Genomic DNA, 23776 nt, shown 5'->3' on the forward strand with positions numbered 1-23776 from the left:
AGCTCTGCTCTGCTTAGACCCAAAACTGCCCACAATACACCGCGACACCCACCCAGAGCATCATCCAGAGGGGCATCTAGCGCGTGTGGAGCGCCACAATGCCACCACCATCATCATCATCGTCATCATCCTCATCATCACAACAATAAGAGTTGAGGAAGAGGATTAAGATTATACAGCTCTTACATTTTTTCACGGACTCTTTTGTAACAGAAACAGCGTCGTCTTTGTGTTTATTCGTGATCGGGATGAAGTTAAATAAATAAATAAATACAGTATTTTTAAATGTAAATACACAAAACAGAGGAAAAAAATATTTACTTTAATAACAATATAATAAGCGTTGTTTTAACACTTGTTTTTAGTCTTGTCGTGGTGTGTTTATTCATTACCGAGATGATTAAACTGCTAAATACATAAATGCTAATATAGATAATATTTTTAATAATAATAAACAAGATTATATTTATTAGTTATAACCACGTAACAATATTTTTATGTATTTTTATTTTTTTTTTACGCACGAAAATTTTTATTCTAACATGACGTTTACATATGCAATTTTAATATATAATAATATTTTATATTTAACTAGTCTTTGCAGGTCAGTTGAGAGGATGGGTACCTTGCCGTTGACTGACTCCAGCTTTTTGTACGTCACTGGACAACAGCCAATCAGCGTCAGCTGCTGAAGCGTACGCCGATTTGACGCCGGCCGGTGACGTAGGCGGTGGGTGTGTCCCGGCGTCACTCGAAGAGAAACACAACACAAGCAAGATTGAGTTGCAGGCCGAGGCAAGATTATATAAATAAGATACTTTTATATTGCATGAGCTTTAAGTTGTTTTTAACATAAAAGTAGTTTGTTGAACGAATAAAAATGTCGTTTGAAGTAGAGGAAGCAGGTTTTGTTGGTTGTATGCATGTACAAGTGCTTCTGTTTATCGTTTCTGAATATTTTAGATTAATTGTTAAAAAGCAGCTGATTAAATTAAATTGATTAGATTAGTGTGACATCCCTTAGGATAAAAAGTACAATGAGATGGTATTATCAGATGGTATTAAACGTTACTGAAAGATTAATATATTCATGTTCCATTTTACTGCGCAACTTTAAAAATAGCATGATACTTGTCCAAAAACATGGTAGTGCAATAGTATTATGGCATAATAAAGAGTAAAATGAAAGAAAACTGACTTACTTTGTAAATGCATGTGATTTACTCTGTTACAGGGAAGCCAATAATGTCTTCTCCAGAAATTGCTTCTTTATCCTGGGGCCACATGAAGGTCAAAGGTTGCTCCTCATCCTATAAAGACTGTAAAGTGTGGCCAGGCGGAAGCCGAGCCTGGGACTGGCGTGAAACTGGCACAGATGTAAGACGAACACCAGATCACACTGCAAAATCCTCCTCAGCTGTAATTTAAAAATTTCATAAAAACTACAATGCATGCAATTGCAGCTTTTATAATACGGTAACCAAACACACTTAAATTGCATTCAAAGTATACATCAGTTCATGCTTTCCCTGGGAATCAAACCCACGTATTACTATAATATTTTACTATAGTATAGTAAGAGTGAAGCATTTAAAATTATGAAATGGCACAATGGAACTGCAGTGTTTTACATATCTTCTATTTGAGCAAGCTTGCTTTAAATGTTAATGATTAGAGATCTGTCTAAAGTGCATCTGTGCTCCTGCCAGCATTATCCAGGCGTCCAGCCAGCCGACCTGGAAGAGATCCTTAGGAAAGGAGTGCAGACGCTGGTCATAGGAAGAGGAATGAGTGAAGCTCTCCAGGTAGCAATGTGAATTTTAAATCAATACTGTGCATTATCTAAATACTGCAATCCTTAAAGGAACAGTTCATTAAGAAATTAAAATTTGTTTCTTCATCAGATTTGAGAAATGTAGCATCACTTGCTCACCAATGGATCCTCTACAGTGAATGGGTGCCGTCAGAATGAGAGTCCAAACAGCTGATGAAAACATCACAATAATCCACAAGTAATCCATAACAACAAAAGCTGCTTGTTTGTCAGCTGTTTCGACTCTCATTCTGACGGCACCCATTCACTGCAGAGGATCCGTTGATGCAATGCTACATTTAACTATAATAACCATGAAGGACACAAACATACACAATGCAGTTCAGATTACATCCTATTTTAAGGTATGATTGTACTGGGTTCGTATCAAACGGCAATACTATGATATAAAGGTGCTTACTATGTAAGTACTATGGTATTTACATAGTACTCCAAGGTACTTTTGATTAAAAACATCACAATAATCCACAAGTACTCCACAACACTCCAGTTATCAATTAACATCTTGTGAAACCAAAAGCTGCTTGTTTATCAGCTATTTGGACTCTAATTCTGACGGCACCCATTCACCGCAAAGGATCCATAATGCTACATTTCTCCAAATCTGATGAAGAAACAAACTCATTACATCTTGGATGATCTGAGGATGAGTACATTTTCAGCAAATATGACTTTAAATAAGCTAATCTGCTTTTTGTTTGCTTATGTTTCAGGTGCCTCCATCCACCCTAGATTACGTGAAGAAGCAAGGTGTTGACGTTAGGGTGTTTCAGACCGAGCAGGCTGTTAAAGAATATAATGCTCTGGCAGGAAAAGGAGCTAAAGTCGGCGGGGTCTTCCACTCCACCTGCTGATCACATTAACACAACTATCTAATTAATTTAATTGGTTGTTTAAAGTGCCTTACACTTTAAATGAGCATTGTTTTCTTAACAGATGCGTCTTAATTTGCACTTTTTTTTTCCCCTGTGTTGAAAATGTTATTTTCTTTATAATCATTAAATGACTATTCTTTGGATGTATGCTGTGAAAATACCCCATTACCACAAACACCAGTGATACAAATGAACAAAAAAACATTTATTTCAGATAAAACATAATTGTGAAGACACTCGATTTTGTGTGGGCTGTTAATTTCACATATATATTGCCTGGACTCCCCGGGTCAGCGGCGAGCTGGTTTGGGCATGATGAAGACTTTGACGGGTTTGCTGAGGTGGATTGTGCCCTCGATGCAGCTCTCGCTGGTGGGCAGGCCATCCATACTCTCGTTCCACGCAGGTTTAGAAGCAGATTGTTTACTGCTGCTGGAGCTGTAGGCCAGAAGCAACCTCACCTCAATCTGACAGGCCTCTGAAAGTGAAAACACCAGAGTTATTTTAGCATCGAGATACTATTATTGTAATAAAATCTAAATTAGTTTTGGTCATTTACATATACATAAACACATAAAGGTCAAAACAATGGTACATTAATATCCTAAGGTGATGCATGTTAAGCCAAGTTACCCAGAAAATAGATTTGGATCAGCAACAACAGTGTTTTTTTATTGGTTTTAGTCGGTGTTGCCAAGTCTGCGGTTTTCCTGCGTAATTGGGCTACTTTAACACTGTTGCCGTGGGTTGTTTTTCATGTCTGCGGGTTGAAGCGACCCCAATAATGTAATATTTAGTGGCCTGAAATGCTATTTTTACCAGGAGACCCTCCTCAAAATGCGATTAGACAGGTTTTGTTGTGAAAACCTGGCAACCCTGGTTTTAGGTAACTAAAATAACCATGAAGGACACAAAAATGCACAATGCAGTTCAGATTACATCCTATTTTAAGGTATGATTTTAAGGTATGATCATTTGAAACTGTATTGCTATGATATAAAGGCACATATTAAAGTACTATGGTATTTACACAGTACTCCAAGGTACTTTTGTTAGTGAAGTATACACTATATTTAGTGGCAATGTTTTACTGCAATTTGTTGCAAACACCATAAAACGTCATTTGCATTTGTATTTTACTTCAGTAGTCTTAAGACTTTTTGTGTAAAAACAGAATATTTAGTGAAAATGAAAGATTATAAATAATATTTTTTCCTTTGAAATAAAATGAACTCTTTTCAAAGACTGTGATAAAGCATTTCCAAAGCGAATGTACATTTATAACACCACACTTTATGTTTTCTTACCTTGTCAATAAATTACCAAGTGTTTTTTACACAACATCTGAGGGAGGGACATTTTGGAAAGTCCTAAAAATGCTATTGTGGATTTTTTTCTTACGCTACTGGGAAATGAAAATGACTAACCACTATAGAAGTTTACCCAACTATGACAGCAATTTTGATTTTCTCCAAAGCATAAATGCATTCAGCCTCACTATTCTGCTGGTCCAACAGACACACACAGATATAAAATAACTCATGCCTTGTTGGACTAGATGCTATTTCTATTTATATCCGTGGAACTGTGAAGGGTTCATGCTGTTTGCTGCCAGCAGAGAAGGATTTGTCTTGGTGTTTGCAACATTATTTTATACAAGGACAAAGTACAAAGAATAGCTACTGCATAATAATCCTCAACCAAAATACATAGCTGATGTCATGATGTGAATGACACAATTCTGAAAGGACACGTACCTGTCCAGGCGGAATGAGAGAGATAAACCTGCGTGATCAGTCGCACACGTCCAGGTCCCGGTGTCCTGAAATCTCCAGGTTTGGGGTGGATTATGTGCGACTGTCCATCTGGATACAGCACCTTTGGGAGGATGAAGAAAAAATGATTAATGTGCATCAATTGTACATAAATATTAGGTTTTAAGGCAATATAAAACGGCTCATTTTATGCACAAAAGAGGATTTTCAATAAAAGATTACTGACATTTATGCATCTAGCAGATGCTTTTATCTAATTGCATTCAGTTAAAATTTTTTATCAGTTCATGCATTCAATGGGAATCAAACCCATGACCTTAGCATTGCATCTGAATGCATAAATCAGGAATTGATTTGATAGTGAAAAATGTTAAAGACCTGCACTTTGACTGTCGTCTGTGGATCTTGTACGTGTTCAAGAGTAGCGTCGATGTCTAACGCCACTACCAGACCAGAGGTGAATCTCAAAGGGTTGTCTGATTCTCCCGTCGGCTCAATAATTGTCGCTGACGCCCTGTGGATCTGACAAACCAAAATAAACAAATAAAAGACATCTGGAAACAAACAAGCTAAAACTTCCCAAGGCTGTTTGTGTGTTAAGAATCCACAAACCTGCTCGGGTAGCTTGAGATGGATGAATCTGCTTTGCCGCAGCGTGGTCTGAAGTATTTTAACCAGATCTAGAGGTTTGCAGGCTGTCAACCTGGGCATCAGCTCTAGGAGTTTCTCCACAAAACTGTCCTGGAAATGGGGCAACTCTGTCATGAACAGCCTGAGAATGGAAAGAAAAGTACATTCAGTGATTCTTCACACATAACAGCTTTTAGGTGCATGTATTACACATCATCTTTGAGTGTTTCTACCTCTGAAATGACTCCACATCCTGCAGGAACTTCTCACAAATACCAAGAACACGATCAACCCTGTTATTTGGAAGAAGGAGGATGATCAGTTTCAAAAACTTGAGATTTTATTGCATTATAACGTTTTTTTAGTTTTTACCCTCGTTTGGACCGAGCTGTCAGAATGAGCTGTAATGCTTTCGCTTGTAGTCGGACGTTGTGAATAGTGGCGATCTGCTGCGTCTGCAGACCGCTGTACAAGAACTCCAGCTTATACGTCTCATCCAGAATCTGTCACACAGTACAAATGATTGTTGGCAAAGTGGGACGGGTTGGGTTTAAATTCATTTTGGTAGGACGTACCTGTCGAACGGCTGTTGAAACTTTGGCATTCTGTTTAAGACAAAGCGGCACAGCCATGGTCCATAACTTCTCCTGAAGTGCCTGGGATTGAATGAAAAAAAATATGCATAAGCCTGATTTTATCTATACAATTATAAAGATTTATAAAAGCATTTAAAAGTTTAGGGTGGATTTTTAAGATGTTTTAAGTCTTATATTTTCATCTAGGCTGCATTTATTTGACACAGAAAAAGGTAATATTTTGAGGTGATATTATAATTTAAAATAACTGTTTTCAATTTGAATGTATTGTAAAATGTAATTTATTCCCGCAATGCAAAGCAGAAATTTTAGCATCGTTACTTCAGTCTTCAGTGTCACGTGATACTTCAAAAAATCATTCTAATATGCTGATTTCCTGCTCAAGAAACATTTTTAATTATTAGGAAAGTTACATTGTTTCAGGATTCTAAATATAGAATGTTCAAAAGAACAGCATTTACTTAAATTAGAAGTCTTTTGTAACATTCTAAATCTCTTTACTGTAACTTCTAATCAATTTCATGCATCCTTGTTGAATAAAAGCGTTCATTTATTTAAAAAGTTCTACTACCTCACAACTTTTGAATGGTAGTGTAATTAAATTCAGTAGAAATTATAAAAGCAGGTTTTTAAATTTTCTTTAGAGAACAGCAGTCGCTCTAATGAAGTACTAGTAGTGTATTATATTTGTATTCACCTTGGTAAGCAGCAGTTGGCAGTGCAGGTATGTGGCACAGAAATCTGCAGATCCGGCCAACTCCGTCTGCAGCTCCCCCAACCGTTGCAGATCTCTGTATGTGACACAAATCATCTTAACAAACAGCTTATTAAGAGACCTTAAAATAATATAGTTGTAGTATATTAAAGGTTTGAACCTGATAGTAAACTCCAGCAGTTCCTGAGCACCAAGTGTTTCCAGGTTCTGAAGGGCGCTGACCCGAATGAGGCTGTCCTGAAGGAAGTTCTGTGCCGACTCCAGACTGCCTGAACTCATGCCAGACGCCTCCAAACCTGAACTAGCAGTCTGCTTTCTGCCCGGCAACTGAGACAAACAGCAAAAACGTGGAAGATAATTAAACTGAAGATAATTAAATTTAAAGAAATGATTGCATACACCATCACTCAGACATTTGGGGTCAGTATGATTTTTTATTTTTTTATTTTTTTTTGAAAGAAGTCTCTTCAGCTCACCAAGGCTGCAATAATTTAATCAAAAATACAATAAAAATAGTAATATTATTACAATTTAAAACAACTGTTTTCCATTTGAATATATTGTAAAATGTAATTTATTCATGCGATGCAAAGTTGAATTTTCAGCATCATTACTCCAGTGTCACATGATCCTTCAGAAATCATTCTAATATGCTGATTTGCTGCTAAAGAAACATTATTATTAATGTTAAAAAAATAGCTGTGCTGCTGTCTTTACTGTCACTTTTGATCAATTTAATGCATCTCTGCTGAATAAAGTAATAATTCTTCCAAAATTATACTTAACTTGTGAACGGTAGTGTATATTATCTTTAAATAAAAATGAAAGGCTACATAAGAGGTATGAAGGCAGGTTTCTCACTCTGAGGTGCGGTACCAGGTGGGACAAGCTGTCACGCAGGTAGGCGTAGTGCCGAAACGTGTGATCTGAGAACAGCGCTGGCATGGTGGGACAAGATTTGGCTGCGTTGAAGACCAGAACTAAAACAGCTATGTCTGAACAAAGGTCAGGAAAACACACATTTGAACAGACACATTAATATCTACAGCTATGAACATACAGGAAGCAGAAATTATCTGACAAGTTCAAATATTATCAGTCTAAACAGCAAACAAACACATGAAATCAGATGTTTAAAAATGCATTTCAGCATGAATACTGAGATCAGATTTGTTCCTGCCATTTAGGATTCAAAGCAAATTGCTTATTTTGATTTATTCATCACTTTTAAGTTAATGTTGACAGAAGTAAAAAATGTAAATGCATATGTTAAGTCAAATGCACTGATGTGTTTATCATGTCAGATGTGTAGGATACATGCAGGGTCGTCCATATCTGGTTCTGGAGTATCGAAATACGGATGTGTGCTCAGCAGCTCAGGGACGATCGGCAGCACCAGGGTTGGGTGTCTAGCACCGAGGAACTTCAGACATCTGGAATGCAGGAGAAAAAAGAAATAAGACTAAGAATGGGACTGGATGGCAGAGAGGAACGAACAGGAACAGCCACTGGAACTCACTTCCAGACTGAGTTGCGGTCGGTCGGGTACTTGGTGAGGTTCTTCAGGAGCTCTAGGAGGGCCAACTGGATGCACTCCTTAGTGGACACATTAGTGTAGCACAGCAGCTCATGCAGGGCCTCGCGAATGTCCCGCGATGAGTCCTGCAATGGACCAGCAATTAATTGGGCTGAAAATAGGGCAGCACGATGTGGGGAAATGTCTAATTGCAATTTCTAAAACATAAATGTTTGTATGGCTGTTTGTTTGTAGGGCTGCACAATTTGGCCAAATCATTTGTGATTATATTTAAATATGAAATAATATTAATAATAATAATAATAATTATTATTATTATTGTTATTATTTTACTAATATGACTGTTATTGGTGCAATTATGATTATAGATACTATTACTATATAAAACTTTTAACAAAAAAAAAATATTACTATTGTTATATTTCACTGTTTAAATAATTCTAACAAATAAATTAATATATTATTAATTAAATTATTATTATTATTATTATTATTATTATCAAATTGCATTTTTATTTGATAAAAATTGCAAGGTTTGCTGCGCTTGTTTGTATGGCTGCACAATTGTGATTATATTTAAATAAGACAATAATAATAATAAAAATAATAATTTTATTATTACCAATATTATTATTGTTGTTGTTAGGATTGTTATTACAATAAAAAATAAACAAAATTAGAAATTACTATTTTTATTACTATTACTACTATTGTGATATTTCACTATAAAATAAAAATGTTATTATATTATTTTATTGTACAATACAACTGTAAAATGACAAAACTAATATTTATATGTTTATAATACTTAATTATATTTTATTTATAAAACTTAATTTGAACATTTTCAAATGCAGAAAATTGCAGAAAGCAGAACGTTTCAGTGCTACGCGTCACCCTTGAAACACACAGCGTATATACAGTCAAACCAAACATTATTCAGATACCAGATATAATTTGTGATTTTTTTTTTTTTTTTACTAGTGAGTGCAGGACACTATTGTTCATTTATGTAAGTGAGGATAGCAAAATAAAGTAACATATTATACCAAAAACTTCTTCACACAGTGCACTACCAGTAAAACTGATACAAATTTGGGACCAAAAATTATTCAGACGCTTTGACCTGACCACGTTTTGCTTTAAGTGTTTTTTCTTCTATTGCTAATGCAACCTTTTTACACCACAGACTGGTAATTGCTTAAAGTATTGATAGCTGTGTAAATATTGCCAATTTCTGGTTAATTGTAATCCATTACATACCTTTCTATCAAAGTTATCTGACATTATCAAGATGAATTTGTTCTGACAAAGCCTAACTCTGAGTTTTTGCCATATTTTATTACCATTTTCTAAACTATAGCGACTAAACCGTGATAATGTGAGAAATGTTGAAGGTGTCTGAATAAATTTTGAGTTGACTATTTGTTTATTTAATAAAATTATCAAATTGCACCTTTTGTGATTTGAAAATCGATTATTTCAATAATATTGATATTTCGATTAACCGTACAGCCGTATCTCATATATCAGTCTATCGCTAATGACCTAAAATGATATTTAGAGCAGTCATGTTTACATGATGCTCTGTGTTTTTGACTTTGTCACACATACGAATGGCCTACCTCCAAAACTGCGAGGACAGTGTCCAGCTGGTCTTCTCTGAGCGTGATGTGAGTCGAAATCTGCCGCAACACGTGGATGGACTGCAGCCGCACCTCCTCGATTTCATCATTAAACATGTCCACCAGAAAGTCAAGACACTTCTCAGCAAAGCTGGGTGACGACTGGGCGAGGGAACACAGCGCCTCTACCGCAGCGATACGCACCTCTGTGAAAAACGATACCAAATGAACAACCCAGCTCCAAAACAAAGTTCTAAAATGTCTTCAAAGATAAATAACAGCAGTGGTTTGCAACACATACCGTACATCTCATCTTCCAGACCGTGAACAAAAGCCCCACAGGCTCCAGAGTCGATGAGATTTACGCCCGAAGTGTCGACTTTCTCTTTAGGGGCGTCGTCGGCCCATCGCCGTCCAGATGAGAATTCTCCAGATGTGTACAGTTCTTTTGCTCGCTCATGAGCCGTACGTTTCCTCTGAGATAAAAAGATTTAAAAAATATATATATACATTCTTGAATGCGTTTCTTGCATGCATTTTGTGGTTTGTTGTATGTACATACCCTCAAATCTGACATCAGCTTCTTGTCTAAAGTCTGCTCCAGAAAATGAGGGCTGACTTGGTGCATTGAGCCCTGAGAGAGTGAAACAGTAGGATGGAGAAGTGAGTGCTCAATTACTAAGAAATTAATTATGTGGTTAATTACAAACACACCCAACACTCACCAGCAGTTTAGCAGCCTGCACTCTGACTACCCATGAGCCGTCACTGACCATGTGACAGATCTTCCCGAAGGAGTCGTCTATCAGTCTGATCTCCTCATTGGAGGAGGGGATTGGAACAATACTGTTAATGCACAAAAACAAAATTATTGAGCTTCATTATTGAGTTTCTTGAATTGAAATTACCATTTCGAACAGTGCAAGCTTCAAAAGCAAGAGGAAGCAAGGATTGACTCTATACCTCTCAGGATAAAGCTGGCTCAGAACCCAAACCATCTGTACCGCTGCTGAACGAACTTGCTCATAATCGTCACTCAAGAGCTTACAGGCCTGTCCAAAAGATCAGATAATCATATGTTAGTTATTTCGCTTGTAATCTCATGTGCAGTGGAATTAAAAATTAAAAACATATACAGTTAAATATAAAGTTACAGTTATATACAAATCGGTTATAACTGTATTACCATTCAAAAGTTTTGTACGTTTTTTTTTCTCCTTCATAATGAAACAAATACTTATTCAGCAAGAATGTATTAAAAATAGTTTAAAAGTGACAGTAAAAACATTTACAGAAGACTTCTATTTCAAATAGATGCTGTTTTTTGAATTTCTGTTTATCAAAGAATCCTCAGAAGAGTGGAGTAAAGATGCTGAAAATTCAGCTTTGCATCACAGGAATAAATTGCATTTTACAATATATTACAATTAATAATAATATTTACTATTTTTACTGTACTTTTCATAAAAAAAGCAGACTTGCAGCTTTCAAAAACAAAAAAGTCTTACCAACCCTAAACTTTTGAATGGTAACATGAGGTTATTATAGCTGATATTGACCTGATTATAAATAGTCTGTAGAATTTTCATCCCCCTTTCATGCAGCTGCAGCTGATGGGAGAAAGAAATATGAGTAAATCAAAGCAGAATTCAATGCAATTTTACCATCAAGTTATTCTACAGAGCTCACATACCATGGCTTTAATGGCGGCGGTGCGGACGCGAGGATCTTGGTCCTGGAAGTAATCGCTGATCACGCTCTGTACGTCCCGTACGGGTGACGTTTGTGCTCCGGGTACAACATCAGTCTCTTTACTGAGAGGTTTATCAACCGTCCCCAGACAGCCCAAGAGCTGGAGACATTTATTCCTCACTCCAAAATAAGTGCTTGAGAGATGCTGAGGAAAAATATGAAATGTCAGTAAAATATTAAATAACAACTCTGACTCAGAATAATATATCAATAATTGTTAATGCCAAAAAGTATGATTTCAGTGTTACAGGAATAGAAGACATCTTCCTAGCTATCACAGTCACCTTGCACGCCACGTCTATAAGTCTCTGAATAACAGCGATCTTGTCGGGGAGTTGAGTGCCGATGATCAATAGAGTGTCCAAAAGCTGCGCCAGAACCTGATGAGACTCTGAAACAGATAAAATTCTTAGAAAAATCCAACTTCCACACACAATTAACCCAAACTACTTTGCATTGACTAGGAAAGTACATAAGTAAGGAATTTTTGGCCAGTAGTTCAAATTCTCACTAGTTCTACCATAACAAAAAACTATTTTAGTAATGCATTTTACACTACTGAATAGAAAGATTCAAAAATCAATATTTATCTGAAATAAAAAGCTTTTGTAACATTATACACTATACCATTCAAAAGCTTGGAGTCAAGTTTTTTTTTGTGAAAAATTATAGAAGTTAATACTTTTATTTAGCAAGGATGTTTTAAATGGATCAAAAGTGATGATAAAGACATTTATAATGTTACAAAAGATTTCTATTTCAGATAAATGCTGTTCTTCTGAACTTTCTATTCAAAGAAACCTGGAAAGAAAATCTACTCAGCTATTTTCAACATAATAATAATAATAATAGTTTTTTGAGCAGCAAATCAGAATATTAGAATAATTTCTGAAGGATCATGTAACTGGAGTAATGATGCTAAAAGACCGGATTAATGATGCTGGAAATCAGCATTGTATCACAGGAATAAATTACATTTTACATTATATTCAAACAGAAAACAGTTATTTTAAATAGTTAAAAGATTTCAAAATTGTACTGTTTTTGATGTACTTCAGATCAAATAAATGCAGGCTCGGTGAGCAGAAGAGACTTCTTTAAAAAACATTAAAAGTCTTACTGTTCAAAAACTTTTGACTGGTAATGTATATGTGACAGATTTTTTTTAATTCGGTTGTTCATACATTTTTAATTACATTTTAACTTTATAAAAAAAGACATTTTTGTGAGCTGTCCTGTGCCATCATTATTGTTGAGGCATGATATTATCTAAAACTTTAGTTTAACTGATAAAGACTTTAATATTATTTGTCAGATTACTCTCTAACAACAAAAAAAAAACATAATTTTGAATCAAAGACTTACTTTCATTGCTGAGAGTGTTTATAGCATCATCTACTATGCAGTCCGGAGCAAAGCCCTGGGTTTTTGACAACAAACCCAACAATGAGGCGATCTTCAGCCTGACAGAGTTATCTGACTCCTGTGGACCACATAACACACAATCTTACTTTCATCACACGCATATAAACTGGAATACGTAAGTGTCTCATTTCAAAATGTCTGAGTGCTAAATAATAAAAATCAGTATGAAGGAGCACTGATTTGCATATTTCATGACAGTTGTGTTGTAACACCTTGTAATAATGCTCGAGCAATATGCGCACGACTCCCTCAACGCTCTCGGCCTCCACCGGTTTCCGTGCAAAATTCAGCAGGTACTGCAGAGCGTCTGTGGGGCTGGTGGCTTTACACAGGTCAATGTGAAGAGCGGCTGATTTACTGGGTTTGGTCAGTCGAAGCTTTTTCGCAGGAACCTCTTCAAGGGTCACCTGCTGCAAAAAGGTGATCACATGATCAAAAAACTATAATAACACAACCAGCTCATAATAATCTTAACATGCCATGATATAAACATTGAGAAAGACTGATATCAACCAGACACTACAGTACAGAACTACACTTCATTCATTTTAGTTTTTCATTATTACACAGTCTATGGCTTTACTTGTCAGTTGCACATTAACACACAAACAGCAACTGCTGGAAATGAGATTATTATTGTTTGCAGGCTTAAAAGTCATTTTTAATTTTAAGTGTCAGTGAGAAATTAAAATAACAACAACTGTCCTCTGACTAAAAAGCTTTAGATAAAACATACCACGACCAATTAACATACATAAATGACCTTTTGTCATTAGCAAAATAGTTTATACACATAATAACGGTTACTGTATAATCACACTAATGCTAAAGGCTAACGTTACATCTGTTTAACTTTTTCTAAAATAATCATTATAATCGTATAATTAAATTCTGTGACCAGCACAGTAACATCACATTTTATAATCGGCATATGTGATGTTTTGTGTGTTCACCTGAGAAACTTTCGAGAATTCCTCATAAACTCGTTTCTTTAGATGAGCTGCCATAGCTGTGTTTATTCTTTCAACACGGCTGCGCTCCTGCACTTTTCGCGCATGCGCTATTCAGCGGCGTCCGACGGAACAGCGACACCACATGGACGGAAGTCTTCAGAAATCACACGAGGGCTCTTCTTTTAATTTTAAAATGATTTATGCTTTTAATTCCCTATACATAATTCATTTTTAATGTCGTAATATTAGAAACCATCCATTCTGATTTTAATGAGATAACAAATATTCAGATAAAACTATTCTTGATATTTTGACCTTTTTCTTAACCTATGCACAAGAAGAGACGACTGAAGATTTCAGTATATATTTTTTAAGAAGTGTAACATTTAAAATAAAATATAAGAGGCTACAATAACAATGCAACAGAAAATAATGCATCAAATACTGCATTAGACAATGTAACATAAGTAAATAAATTTATTTTTGAACTAGAACAGCAGCTTTAGTGTACAAATTTTAAATTTCTCTTCGAGGTACAATCTCAAGGACCAACTAAAATACATCATTCTTCTTTTCTTTTTGCATTTTATCCTGCTTTCCATTAACATTTATGATGTAATAAACTACAACAGCTATTTTGCTGGAAGTGGCACATTGCTCTTAATGTTATTTTGCATCTTTAATGATCAGCACAGGGTAAGGATTCATTTAAAAAAAAAAAAAAAAAAAAGCATATAATAAACACATGCTGTACAAGGTTAAAACAGACATTTGCATGGCACAAATTGAGGATAACAATGTTGGTATATGAAGTCGACCTGTTTCCACATTCTTATAGAATGCTTTGGGAATGCATACCTTAAATACAATGCAAGACATTTCAGATAAATGCATTAGCCAAATGCATTAATGTTAAAAGCTGCATGCACAAAAATGCATAGAATGGTGCAAAAGCAAATGAATGGCTGCAGCATCCATGATGCAAATAAAATATGCATTTACACACATTATTTTAAGTGCATTTCTGTACACAGAATCTAGACAAAATAATATTCTGTTGCAATCCAAAGCATGCAATGAACCAGAATATTCTTTTAAAACTTTCAGGCACTTTTGTGCAAAAGCTATGTTAATCCAAAAGCCAGGACTGTAAAACTCAAGTCAATATTAAACAAGGGTTTAACATATACTGACAGATAAGAACACTAGTATACATGATTGACATCTGTCATATGGGTGCATCTGCTATAGGAACAGAAGCTGTTAATGTCTTATCTCATTGATAAGCTGATTATATAATATATAAAAACTTTTTTCACTTTTTAAATCCTCATTTCCAGGTCATGAGGGTGGGTTCTTCACCACCAAGTGAAAATCAATTTATAGAAGAAGTCGTAGCTTTTGAAGAGAAACCCTTTGTCTATGCTGTGTGGTTTGATTTGTACTTTATATCCTTTGGCCTCTATGTCCATTTTGATGCAATCTAGCAGATCTTCCACCGATGCGGGAGCTTTCCACGGACCAAAGCTCACCACGGAGTGTCTCTGGGTGCCGAGGCTGTCAATAGAATCGTTGTATCTGGCTAAATCATCTTCTGTCTTCACAACGCACACGATTATGTTGGAGTAGCGTGAGGCGATGGCCTCGGCTCTGGCCACCCGCACAATCACCTCCAGGTTTTCACGGTAATTCGGCACACGGGCTAAAAACTGCTGTCTCCCGACTGTCTCTCCGAAGAACTGCGGCGTGTCCTCGATGGCTTTGACCAGAGGTTTGATGTCGTAGTAAAGCGCCTCCTTATGCACCTCCTGCAGGTGTTCGGTGGGAATCTTCTCCGTTCGGAGGTACTCGAGGACGTACCCGAAATAAGTCCCATTGCGGTCTATGAAGTGACGGCCCTCAGAGTCCATCCGTTTGACTGATCCATTAAGCAGGTCTGCCAATGTGGAGTTTGGGAATTTACGGATGGTTCCCAGGGTGGTGCTGAAAACATGACCTCCAATGTTCAGCTGCACAATTTGAGATTTCTGTGGAGAAGGAAAACCGGGACTTAAGAGGACATATTGCGTTGATACAGTCATGTTATAATCAATTAATATGAATAGTTAATTTTGAAAGAATAAGAAATGTTGACATAATGTCTAACCTCTCTAAGGTGACATAATGAACAATTTTATGTCCAACATGAATTGAAGCAAGTTGTGTTAAATCAAGCAAATCAACAAAATGAGACATAATTCAACAAATCTCTCAAAATTTAGAAAATAGGACAAAAAAATATCTCTTTCATACACATGTGACCCTGGACCACAAAACCAGTCATAAGGGTCATTTTTTTTTTATTTGAGATTTATACATCATCTAAAAGCTGAATAAATAAGCTTTCCATTGATTTACAATATGTGGTCGAGACACAACTATTTGAAAATCTGGAATCTGAGGGTGCAAAAAACTCAAAATATTAAGTAAATCATCTTTAGCAATGCATATTACTAATCAGAAATTAAGTTTTGATATATTTACAGTAGGAAATGTACAAAATATATTCATGGAACATGATCTTTACTTAAAATCCTGATGATTTTTGAATTTTGACTGGTTTTGTGGTCCAGGTTCTTATATATACGAAAAGTTTATTTGCAAAAACAGATAACGCAGGTTTTATTCATTTTCATAAATCATGTTTTTATTGTGTTAGTTAGCTGTAGTCTTTCAACTATTATTATTTTTATATATATATATATATATATATATATGTAAGGGCTGTCAAAAGATTAATCACATTTAATCGCATACAGAATAAAAGTTTGAGTTTGTCTAATATATGTGTGTACTGTGTAATTATTATGCATATATAAATCCAAACACATTCTTGTATATATTCAAGAAATATTTAGAAGTATATGTATTTATTATACTTTTTATATAATTTATATTATATAAAAATTTAAATATTTTGTACATTAAAACATATTTCTCTTAAAAATATATACATTAATTTGTGTGTATTTATATATACATAATACATTAATTAATAAATTAATAAATGTATTATTAAATAATACAATTGCACACATTACACACTTTTATTTTGTATGTGATTAATCGCGATTATTAGTTTGACAGCATATATATATATATATCTCCTTTTTTCTAATTAGTCAAAATTAGTATATTATATATTAATATAATTTACTTCTATTTCTGATACTATGTATTTCATAGACCCCCTAACATACTTTAAATTCAGCTTTTCTTTTGTATTGTATACTGCTTTCCACAAACATACATAAAGTAGTAAGATACTACAATATTAAAGTCTATATTGCAATCCTATACGGTATAGAAACATGGTATGGTAGTGTGATGATAGTACGTGTCAATATAACAATAGTGTTAGTGTGTATAAGACAATAACACCATGCATTTTTGAGCTCTTTCTGAAAAGCTTTAGAAACTTTTGAGTTAATGAATACAGGAAAAGTTCTTGTTGAAAATAATGTCATTGTTTGATCTTTTACAAGCTTCCGCCTTAAGCATACAATACTATTGGGAAGTAACTAGTTTCTTGTCACTGGACTAAGTATCGTGTACTAAGTACTTGCACAGGATGTTTAAAATAACTCGCGTGTTATTTGCTTTACAGGCGGTGTGAGAAAAACAGCATGCGATAACAAAGAAATAGTTATAAAGTGCTAAAATTAAAATTTAATGTTACAAAATTACACCTTAGGCGATTAGATAGAATAGCTTAAACATAGAACAGCTGTTACATGAAATAGAACAATAACGATGAAAATGTTACAAAGCAACATTCCATTTTCGAATGTTTCTCTCTGTTGTGTTTAACGTCTTACCGACTGTACAGGTGCTGAGGACTGTTTCCCAGGAGATTTATAGTCCGGTAAACTCATGATCTTCAGGTGAAACTTCTGTTCTTCATACAGGTAGCAGCAGCAGCTCAGGCTGTGAATCAGGTGTGTGTGAAACCTTATAAGATCCACCCATGACACACACACTGTGTGTGTCAGTGAGGCAGCGCGGCACTGTTGCGTTCTCTTCTAGCTTCAAGAGTAAGAAGTAGCTATTGGTTAAAACACTGAAAAAGATTCTTAAATAGTTTAGCTCAATCCACTGACAAAAAGTGGTTTAAACGTGTTTTGTTTTGGACATATACAAGTATGGTGATCACTCAGCACCATGATACTCACAGGGAAGTTTGTTTCAGTATAAGAACTAATAGCCAGTAAACTAAAACAAATGTAACGTTTAATTAAACGCAGCTGATGACCTCTAAAGCAGTAGTTTTCAACAAGGGCACTGAGTTCAAAGATGACTAAAATAAAAAGACAAAATAAGCATAAAAAACCCTAAAAAAAAATACATTTTATGAATTAAATTTTCCTACACATGGCAAGCTCTAAAATATTAAATACGTTTTTATTGAACAGAAGATGATCAAGATCTGTTCACCAAGCCTGCATTTATTTGATCCGAAGAATAGCAAAAACAGTAAAATTGTAAAATATTTTTACTATTTAAAATAACAGTTCTATTTTAATGCATTTTAAAATGTAAGTTATTCCTGTGATCAAAGCTACATTTTCAGCTTTATTACTCCAGTTTTGTTTTTCGTTTTTTTTAAACTTTTATTTAGCAAGGATGCTTTTACCAAAAGTGATGATAAATACATTTATGGTGTAAAAAAATATTCCTATTGCAGATAAATGCGGTTCTTCTGAACTTTCTATTCATTAAAGAAACCTGAAAACAATTCTATCTGTCTGTTTTCAACACATTTTTAAGCACCAAATCAGATTATTAATGATTTCTGTGATTATGTGACTGGAGTAATGATGCTCTTTAAAAAAAAAAAAAAAAAAAAAAAAAAAAAATTAGCTTTGCATCACAGAAATACATTTTAAATAAAATAATTGCAAAACATATTCAAATAGAAAAGTTATTTTAAATAGCAAAATTATTTCAAAATTGTATTGTTTTGCAGTACAGAGCAGAAGAGACTTAAAAAAAAAAAAAAACCTTAAAATTCTTACTGTTCAAAAACTTTTGACAGGTAGGGTATAATCTTAATTCTTATCCAGAAAATCAGCCCAAAAGTCATGTTACCTTTGAATATTGTGAAACAGGGAGTCAAATATATAGTCACTCAACATAACATGTAATATTAGTTTTCCCATCTATTACGTTGCAATTTCATTACGATTAATCGCTCTGCTTTATAAACTTGAAGTAAAATCAATAAAATGACTTGTTTTTAAGCAGTTAATATCACAGCTGACATTGACAAAGCTTATACTGTTAACATGATTTACTAGCTGCATTCTGCTGGTCACCGTTTTAAGTAACATTTTCAGGTAGATAACACTCAGATGCACTAAAAGCTACTAAAATTACCATGTATTGAAATCAATGAGCAATAAAAAATGGCTCATATGAAGTGAATGAAAACAGACAACATTTCCCCATTTATTCTTTTATTTTTATACAGAAAAGAGTAGGCCTTCCATCAATGATCGGTCAACCTGGAAGAGACAAAAACATCTTGTTAGAATTTAAAAAAAACACCAAAGACAAGAACTAGTTTAGCAAGGAAAAACCCTTCTCAGACAAATGCCTCTACATCTTCAATCTAAGAGAACACGTGACCTCTGAGGAGCTAAAGTCAGACGCACAGAACGTGAGCCTGACCCAGAATCCTCAGAGACGGGCCTCCATCCGACTCGTCATCGTATCATCACTGAAGGCAAACATGGAAGTCAGTTTGGGGTTTTTGGGTCTTACCCCTTTATGCGGTCGGCACTGGGGCTCCCTGTGGCATGACTGGGACCTCGGGCTTGGCACCCTTCTGTTCGGACACTGGGGTGGTGGGCAGGACCTCTTCTTTGGGCTCCACAATGCTAACGTGGTCAGGCAGGGGCTTCTTGGGGCCGATCTTGCCGCTGGGATCCCAGGGAAGCATGATTTTCACCTTGATTCCAAGCACACCTATATGAAGACAGAATCACAAGGATGTGTTACAAAACTAGACACGTCAAAAACTAGTCAGCAAAAAAAACAAAAAACAAAAACCCTTCTCAGACAAATGCCTCTACATCTTCAAGCTAAGAGAACACATGTTCTCTGAGGAACTGAAATCAGACCCAAAAAACATGAGCCTGACCCAGAATCCTCAGAGATGTGCCTCAATCCGACTCGTCATCGTATCATCACTGAAGGGATTGTGGTGGTCAACTGACAGAATCACAAGGATATTTTACAAAACACTGACCAGAAATCAGTATAATGCCATGTCATTTGAAGGCAGGCATTCAAAACCTTCTCAGACTAACGCCTCTAAGTAGTCACATTGCTCTGAAGAACCAGAAACTGACTTTTCTGAAACAATCCAATTCTGGTTTATTATATCATCACTGAAGGAATGATTTATACATTACATTTCCAAAAACAAGTTACTCTAAGTCCAAGTGTTGGAAATGACAACCATTTCTGTTCTCAGACTTTGATTTGATTTTAATTTGAGTCATAAGCTCTCATTGCAATATAAAATCATTAAAATCGGTCTGTCTCAACTATGTTCTTATCAGTGAGCAAAATAAGGGGCTTTCAGTCTTTTAGATGCCAAAGACTACAAATATTTAAAATTAAAACATCGAGTTTCCCAACTTAAGTCCCAACTTGTTCTTAAAATGTCTAAAACATTTGTAATTTATTTCTTTTAGTAAGTAAATTGCATATATTTTTCTAAATTATTTTAAACTAAACTATTTTTTTTTTCTAATTATATATACACATACATACATACATACATATATACATATATATATATATATATATATATATATATATATATATATTTATATTTATCTTTACTTTTTTTTTTTAAATAAGATTTGAGAAGTGTAATAGCTTACAAATAAACTATTATATTTGAAATAATTAAAAAAAAAAAAAAAAAAAAAAGTTTAACTTATATTAAATTATTCTACACATAGTATTGTAAGGTTATACACTATTGTTATATACATTTTTTTTGCAGATTAACTTTGTTATTCTACTCATAGTATTGTTTTACACTGTTCTATTAATTTACTTTTTATAATCTTTTTATAGTTTTCTAAATATTTCCCCCAATTAAAATGCAACTATTTGCCAAATTGAGTGCTTATGTCTAAAATTATAAATATTTAGAATACTTAGTTTGAGTTACTACATTTTCCCCACTTATAGTACTGAACTGACTCATTTTAATTCAATTATTTTTCACCCTTGAAATATTTTCAAAATTTACACAATGACAAATACATTTCTGATTATATCTGAAATTAAAATATAGCTTAAATTAAATTTTATTCTACTCATAGTATTGTTATACACTTCTCATTTAATTTTTTTTTTTTAGTTTTTCTAAATATTTCCTCCTATTAAACTACAACAATTTGCTAAAATGACAAATTCATAATGCTTATGAACGCATAAATCATAAATATTTAGAAAGTACTTAGTTTGAGTTACTACATCCCTACTTAGAGCATTGTATTTATTTAATTTTTATTATTTTTCACACTTTCTCCACTAAACATTTCCACAGATCCCCTAATAAAACACTAAAACAAATTTGCTAAAGATCAGTCACAAATGAAACCTCAAGAGAGAACCACAGTCCATTTTATCTCCCTCCGTGACTCTCACTCACCCTGTCGGAGCAGTACGTGGCGGACAGCAGTGTCGACGTAATAGTTAACAGGGTCTCCGCTGTGGATCATCAGGCCATCCACGAACTTCATGGATTTGGCTCTCTGACCTCTCAGTTTACCAGAGACGACCACCTCGCAACCCTTGGCCCCGCTCTCCATGATGAAGCGCAGAACACCATAGCAGGCCCTGAGGAAAACAAACATGACTTACAATCATAAAAATGATCTATATTCCAAATAAAACACGCTGCCTGCTTTCCAATCCTTCTCAGACAAATGCCTCAAGATCTTCAAACGAATAGGACTCACTGCTTCGAGGACCTGAAGCCAGACACACAGAACATGAGTCTGACCCAGAATCCTCAAAGACAGAACCGGCCCCGTTCCGACTCGTCATCGTATCATCACCGAAGGGAACTTCAGTCTGTAACTTCATGCTGGGAAACGAATGCTCACCTACGGACAGCCAGTCCTCCGAGCAGCTTGTAGCGCAGAGACTCTGCCTGAGCGATGGCGCAGAGACCCCGGGTAGCGACCTTCTCAGCGTACAGCTATGACGAAACAACGCAATACTTCAAAACACAAAAATCACTAATTTTGGACCCTTTTTACATCAGTATTCAGCAGTAATCTTACCTCAACACTGCCTTCAGGGAAGCCAAAACGTTTCTGAACGACGGCAGTCAGTTCACGAATGCGGCGGCCTTTCTCTCCCAGGACGTTCTGGGTTCTTAAAACACAAACGGATGAGGTTATAACACTTCATGCTTGACATATCCCATGTCATTGCTTTTAAATGCACATTTTTAGCATGCAATGTTAATGGAAATTAAACAGTGCACACCTGGTGGCTAGGATGATGATTTCTGTTCTTGTTGGTGTGACACGGACTTCCACGCCAGAGTACCCATCCTCGGCCAGCTCTCGGGTCAGAAACTCATTCAGCTCAGCTTTGAAGATGCCATCTGACACAAACTGATAGAGAAACATTAAAATGATTAAGAGCTCCTAATGCAGAAAATAAAATGACAGACAAATATCTTGCAACATGTGTTGAATGCCAATGTCAATCAGAAATGACAATAACAATAAAAACTGATATAACATGCTGATTAACACTAGAAATATTTGTGATGCACGTAAAACTGCTTATATATACTACAAAAGCTTATAACTCCAACTCCATACCTGGAAATAATGTCAATATCTACCAGGCACACTTCCGGAAACATATAACCCGCTTAAAAGTAACTTTTCCATCGTTTTAAACATATTTGAACCGCTCAAACAGGAAAGCCAAGTGAACTCAGCGCTGCGTTCATCTGCCATGTTTCACGTCAGATTCAGTGCCGACAGCATCCAGCTCAATCCGCATCAACATCCTTGTTATATCCTCATCTCATCATCTTAAATTATAGTTAAGTACCATAGTAAACAGGTCCCGCTCTTATTTTGTACCCCTGCACTTTAATTACACAATTTTTAGACGAAATTCTAACCAACCTTTCTCTTCTTAGAGATTTGCACCGCCATCTTGCCGGAGGCCGCAGACAGGAAAGGAACTGGCAATGTAGCGGAAGTGCGTTTATGGTAACGAATCACTTCCGTATGACTGTGTGTGGCGATGGGAATTGTAGTTTTCACATCACACGCGGTAATCTATTTTTAGCTAGCGTTTAAAGTGTAGAACATAGACAATTTGTTTTAAATGTTTCATAACAAATAACAATTAATGGGTAAATCTGTGTGTTTGAAACAAGTTAATAAGGTAAGATCAATATAATTACTTCTTTTCATCATTAAGTTGGCTTGAGAAAGCCAATTTACTGATCTACTATTTAAGATTCTTCTTCTTCTGAGCCAAATTTCGGTGTCTATCTCCTCCTAGAGATTTCAAGCTAGAACCACCAAACTCGGTCCAGACCTTCAGACTGGTCTGACTCGGTGTGCTGGATCTTTTCAGACTGATCCGGGCTTATGGTTTTCATAAACCAGACTATCAAAACCACCAAAAATCTCATAGACTTACACAGATGGAATGTTCAAATGAGCCAACACTCTTCAAACTCCCAGAATCCCTTGAGGCTCAATCAAGCTTCCCTTCTATGTACTATTTCTAATCCATTTACACTAATTTAAGCTTCCACTCGAATATTTATAATATTTCTAATCTATCTAAATCATGCTAGCAACATGCTAGTAACATGCTAATCATGTTAGAAACATGTTAACAAAATTCTAGTAACATGCTAATCATGCTAATAACTTGCTAATTCTGATAGAAACATGCTAGCAACGTGCAAGTAACATGCTAATCATGCTAGCAACATGCTAGTGACATGCT

At 35.3% G+C, this 23776-nt stretch overlaps 4 protein-coding genes and 3 non-coding genes across 8 annotated transcripts; 1 reads left to right on the forward strand and 6 right to left on the reverse strand.

Moving 5' to 3' along the window:
• The first annotated feature begins 37 nt into the window (after window positions 1-37).
• Window positions 38-2945, forward strand: aamdc (adipogenesis associated, Mth938 domain containing). Its single transcript, XM_051134893.1, has 5 exons — window positions 38-151; window positions 596-795; window positions 1235-1377; window positions 1710-1805; window positions 2548-2945. Exons 3-5 carry the CDS (start codon window positions 1246-1248, stop codon window positions 2686-2688), a joined length of 369 nt encoding a protein of 122 aa, XP_050990850.1. The 5' UTR covers window positions 38-151; window positions 596-795; window positions 1235-1245; the 3' UTR covers window positions 2689-2945.
• ints4 (integrator complex subunit 4) lies at window positions 2900-13827 on the reverse strand. 2 transcript variants are annotated; one of them, XM_051134890.1, is made up of 23 exons: window positions 13718-13827; window positions 12977-13174; window positions 12705-12822; window positions 11624-11730; window positions 11281-11484; window positions 11147-11197; window positions 10551-10639; window positions 10313-10433; window positions 10150-10221; window positions 9889-10063; window positions 9588-9793; window positions 7945-8087; window positions 7743-7858; window positions 7287-7420; window positions 6586-6752; window positions 6408-6501; window positions 5690-5770; window positions 5487-5617; window positions 5348-5407; window positions 5097-5256; window positions 4863-5006; window positions 4467-4587; window positions 2900-3187 (listed from the first exon to the last, which is right to left on the reverse strand). In XM_051134890.1, the coding sequence occupies exons 1-23, from the start codon at window positions 13769-13771 to the stop codon at window positions 3000-3002; spliced, it is 2934 nt and encodes a 977-aa protein (XP_050990847.1). In that variant the 5' UTR covers window positions 13772-13827; the 3' UTR covers window positions 2900-2999. The 2 variants fall into 2 exon arrangements, with proteins under 2 accessions (XP_050990847.1, XP_050990848.1); XM_051134891.1 differs by having other exon boundaries at window positions 12977-13171; window positions 13718-13826.
• A 373-nt stretch (window positions 13828-14200) lies between these two features.
• kctd14 (potassium channel tetramerization domain containing 14) lies at window positions 14201-17760 on the reverse strand. Its single transcript, XM_051135473.1, has 2 exons — window positions 17575-17760; window positions 14201-15744 (listed from the first exon to the last, which is right to left on the reverse strand). Exons 1-2 carry the CDS (start codon window positions 17629-17631, stop codon window positions 15076-15078), a joined length of 726 nt encoding a protein of 241 aa, XP_050991430.1. The 5' UTR covers window positions 17632-17760; the 3' UTR covers window positions 14201-15075.
• A 1435-nt stretch (window positions 17761-19195) lies between these two features.
• On the reverse strand, window positions 19196-23083 carry rps3 (ribosomal protein S3). Its single transcript, XM_051135496.1, has 7 exons — window positions 22936-23083; window positions 22277-22407; window positions 22069-22162; window positions 21889-21983; window positions 21432-21619; window positions 19520-19723; window positions 19196-19260 (listed from the first exon to the last, which is right to left on the reverse strand). The coding sequence occupies exons 1-6, from the start codon at window positions 22963-22965 to the stop codon at window positions 19524-19526; spliced, it is 738 nt and encodes a 245-aa protein (XP_050991453.1). The 5' UTR covers window positions 22966-23083; the 3' UTR covers window positions 19196-19260; window positions 19520-19523.
• LOC127181258 (small nucleolar RNA SNORD15) lies at window positions 19336-19481 on the reverse strand. Its single transcript, XR_007829746.1, has one exon. It is a non-coding gene; the product is annotated as a small nucleolar RNA SNORD15 (small nucleolar RNA).
• On the reverse strand, window positions 19808-19953 carry LOC127181259 (small nucleolar RNA SNORD15). The gene has a single exon (XR_007829747.1). It is a non-coding gene; the product is annotated as a small nucleolar RNA SNORD15 (small nucleolar RNA).
• On the reverse strand, window positions 21696-21845 carry LOC127181257 (small nucleolar RNA SNORD15). The gene has a single exon (XR_007829745.1). It is a non-coding gene; the product is annotated as a small nucleolar RNA SNORD15 (small nucleolar RNA).
• Window positions 23084-23776: the final 693 nt, after the last annotated feature.

Source organism: Labeo rohita, chromosome 18 (assembly GCF_022985175.1).
Source record: "Labeo rohita strain BAU-BD-2019 chromosome 18, IGBB_LRoh.1.0, whole genome shotgun sequence".
NCBI lineage: Eukaryota > Metazoa > Chordata > Actinopteri > Cypriniformes > Cyprinidae > Labeo > Labeo rohita.

Excerpts from the sequence above, each read along its gene's own strand:
- aamdc (XM_051134893.1), top strand. The coding sequence starts at position 1,246 with ATGTCTTCTCCAGAAATTGCTTCTTTATCCTGGGGCCACATGAAGGTC. Across the intron at positions 1,378-1,709 it reads GGCGTGAAACTGGCACAGAT|CATTATCCAGGCGTCCAGCC; the intron begins GTAAGACGAACA and ends TGCTCCTGCCAG. Across the intron at positions 1,806-2,547 it reads GAATGAGTGAAGCTCTCCAG|GTGCCTCCATCCACCCTAGA; the intron begins GTAGCAATGTGA and ends CTTATGTTTCAG.
- ints4 (XM_051134890.1), bottom strand. The coding sequence starts at position 13,771 with ATGGCAGCTCATCTAAAGAAACGAGTTTATGAGGAATTCTCGAAAGTT. Across the intron at positions 10,640-11,146 it reads TACAGACTATTTATAATCAG|GCCTGTAAGCTCTTGAGTGA; the intron begins GTCAATATCAGC and ends TCTTTTGGACAG. Across the intron at positions 10,064-10,149 it reads AGCTGATGTCAGATTTGAGG|AGGAAACGTACGGCTCATGA; the intron begins GTATGTACATAC and ends TTTTTATCTCAG.
- kctd14 (XM_051135473.1), bottom strand. The coding sequence starts at position 17,631 with ATGAGTTTACCGGACTATAAATCTCCTGGGAAACAGTCCTCAGCACCT. Across the intron at positions 15,745-17,574 it reads CCTCAGCACCTGTACAGTCG|AAATCTCAAATTGTGCAGCT; the intron begins GTAAGACGTTAA and ends CCTTCTCCACAG.
- rps3 (XM_051135496.1), bottom strand. The coding sequence starts at position 22,965 with ATGGCGGTGCAAATCTCTAAGAAGAGAAAG. Across the intron at positions 22,163-22,276 it reads ATCATCATCCTAGCCACCAG|AACCCAGAACGTCCTGGGAG; the intron begins GTGTGCACTGTT and ends TTGTGTTTTAAG. Across the intron at positions 21,620-21,888 it reads GGAGGACTGGCTGTCCGTAG|GGCCTGCTATGGTGTTCTGC; the intron begins GTGAGCATTCGT and ends TGTTTTCCTCAG.